The 1,934-nt window shown below is 45.2% G+C and overlaps 1 protein-coding gene across 1 annotated transcript; it reads right to left on the reverse strand.

Annotated features, from left to right (window-relative positions):
* Positions 1-570: 570 nt before the first annotated feature.
* LOC142330739 (uncharacterized) lies at positions 571-1,722 on the reverse strand. The gene has a single exon (XM_075376186.1). The coding sequence runs from the start codon at positions 1,720-1,722 to the stop codon at positions 571-573; it is 1,152 nt and encodes a 383-aa protein (XP_075232301.1).
* Positions 1,723-1,934: the final 212 nt, after the last annotated feature.

Consider the following 1,934-nt stretch of genomic DNA (forward strand, 5'->3'; position numbering starts at 1 on the left):
TTCCTATCTGACAGATAATCTTCAATTTGCCTCCGTATGTAGGGGTTCAGCCCCTTTGAGGTCATCGCCCTATTTATATGTCTCCAGCCAATTGATCTGAAGACATTCCTTACATCGAGTGATATTAACAACGGTATGCGTCTAGTACGCCAAGTTCCTTGTCTGACCTCGTTGGCCCAATTTGTAATTCGACAAATGATCTGCACCGTGGACCTCCCCCTCCAAAAACCGTACTGATTTGCACTGATCCCCACACCCTGTTCTAATTCCTGTATAATTCTGCTCGCTAGCATCTTCTCAAGTTTAGCCATGGTATTTAGCAGACTCAACGGCCTACAGGTAACCTCCTCATCCAAAGGTGCACCCTTTGGAAGGAAGACCACTCTGGCCTCCTTCCAACATGCAGGGAAAAACTTCTTCTCTAATCCATAGCTAGCAATCTCTAGTAACTCCCAGGGAGTCTTCCTAATCAAATCCTTTATTACCGCTGTGGGGATCCTGTCAGGTCCGGGACTCTTCTTTGATGCCAGACTCTTGACTGCCAATTGTAATTCGTCAATGGTGAATCTCTTACTCTCGGCATGGGGTGGGTCCGCTATCTTCTGCCATCGTTCTGGGGAACAGATTCGCTACCTGTATCTCTGCACTTGCCCTGTCTAACACCAGTAGTTGTCTTCCGAATCTCTTCGTCACTATGCGATAGGCCTGGCCCCATGGGTCAGTGTCTAACTCTTTACAGAGATTGCTCCAACATTCTCTTTTCTTCTTTTTAATGGCTTTATTTAGGGCTCTTCTGGCTTCAGTATACATCTTTGCAGTATATTGGTATTCCTCTCTACCGTCTCTAAGTAATCTCTGTTTCCTTCTCCTTAAGGACTGAAGTTCTTGTCTCAATTTACCGATCTCAGCTGTCCACCAATATACGTTTCGTCTTCTTGCAGTACTATTTGCCATCCTGTCTATCTCTTGCATAAAAATATTCGATAAAGCTTCAGGGGTTTGTTGCTGGTTATCTCTTAACCTTTCAGCTGTCCTGTTAACTATAACTTCTATCAGATCAGCTGTAAAATCCAATGGGCGGGGATACTCCGCTCGCTCGAACCCTGCGTCTATCAGATCCAGTCTCATTGATCGATGATCGCTGGTGATCTCATCAGGAAGGGCCATCAAATTAAATTGTTCTCCTCTCCATCTGTTATCCAGGATGGTTAAGTCTATTACTGACTGGTGGCCTCTGGTGACGTAGGTAGGGGTGCCGTCATTAACACAGCGACACCCAGTTGTTTGCATCAAATCTGCCAGGATTTGTCCTCTTCTATTCGTATAGCTACTGCCCGCATTCACCATTTTGCTGTTGAAGTCACCCAGCATGACTAACTTCTTCAGCAAATTAATTATTACACCCTGCAATGTGTCGATAAAGCGAGTAAAATCAGCTAAATCTGTATTTGGTGACACATACACAGCCACCAGCATGACTGACTCGTTCTCCAGGGCAACAATACCCTTACCCCTGAACCTGAGCCTCCAGTGGATATTGTTACTAAAAAGCATTATTGCAACGTCACCCTCCGTATCAGTTAACAAACTAGTTTTAGCGGCTTTGTATCTGTTAGGGTCAGCGACTGCAAGAAGATTTATCTCTTTCTCAGCTACTATTCGTGCGAACAAATCATGTGCAATTAGACTCCTGTTTACGTTCGCAAACAATGTCTTATACATGATGATCTTTCCTTCACATCCATGCCCCAGTCCTGTGATCTTTGCTACCGCAATCTAGACACGGTTTTGGCTCTTGACAGTCCACTATCTTATGATCTCGGCCTCCACAGTTAAAACAGAGATCCAGCCTGTCCGGGCCATTACATTCCTGCCTCCTGTGCCCGGTTCTCCAGCAACGATAGCACCTTTGCTCATCTTCTCGGATGTATGCT

Source organism: Lycorma delicatula, chromosome 9 (assembly GCF_047948215.1).
Source record: "Lycorma delicatula isolate Av1 chromosome 9, ASM4794821v1, whole genome shotgun sequence".
Classification (NCBI taxonomy): domain Eukaryota; kingdom Metazoa; phylum Arthropoda; class Insecta; order Hemiptera; family Fulgoridae; genus Lycorma; species Lycorma delicatula.

Coding starts and splice junctions, on each gene's coding strand:
- LOC142330739 (XM_075376186.1), bottom strand. CDS start 1,722: ATGTATAAGACATTGTTTGCGAACGTAAACAGGAGTCTAATTGCACAT.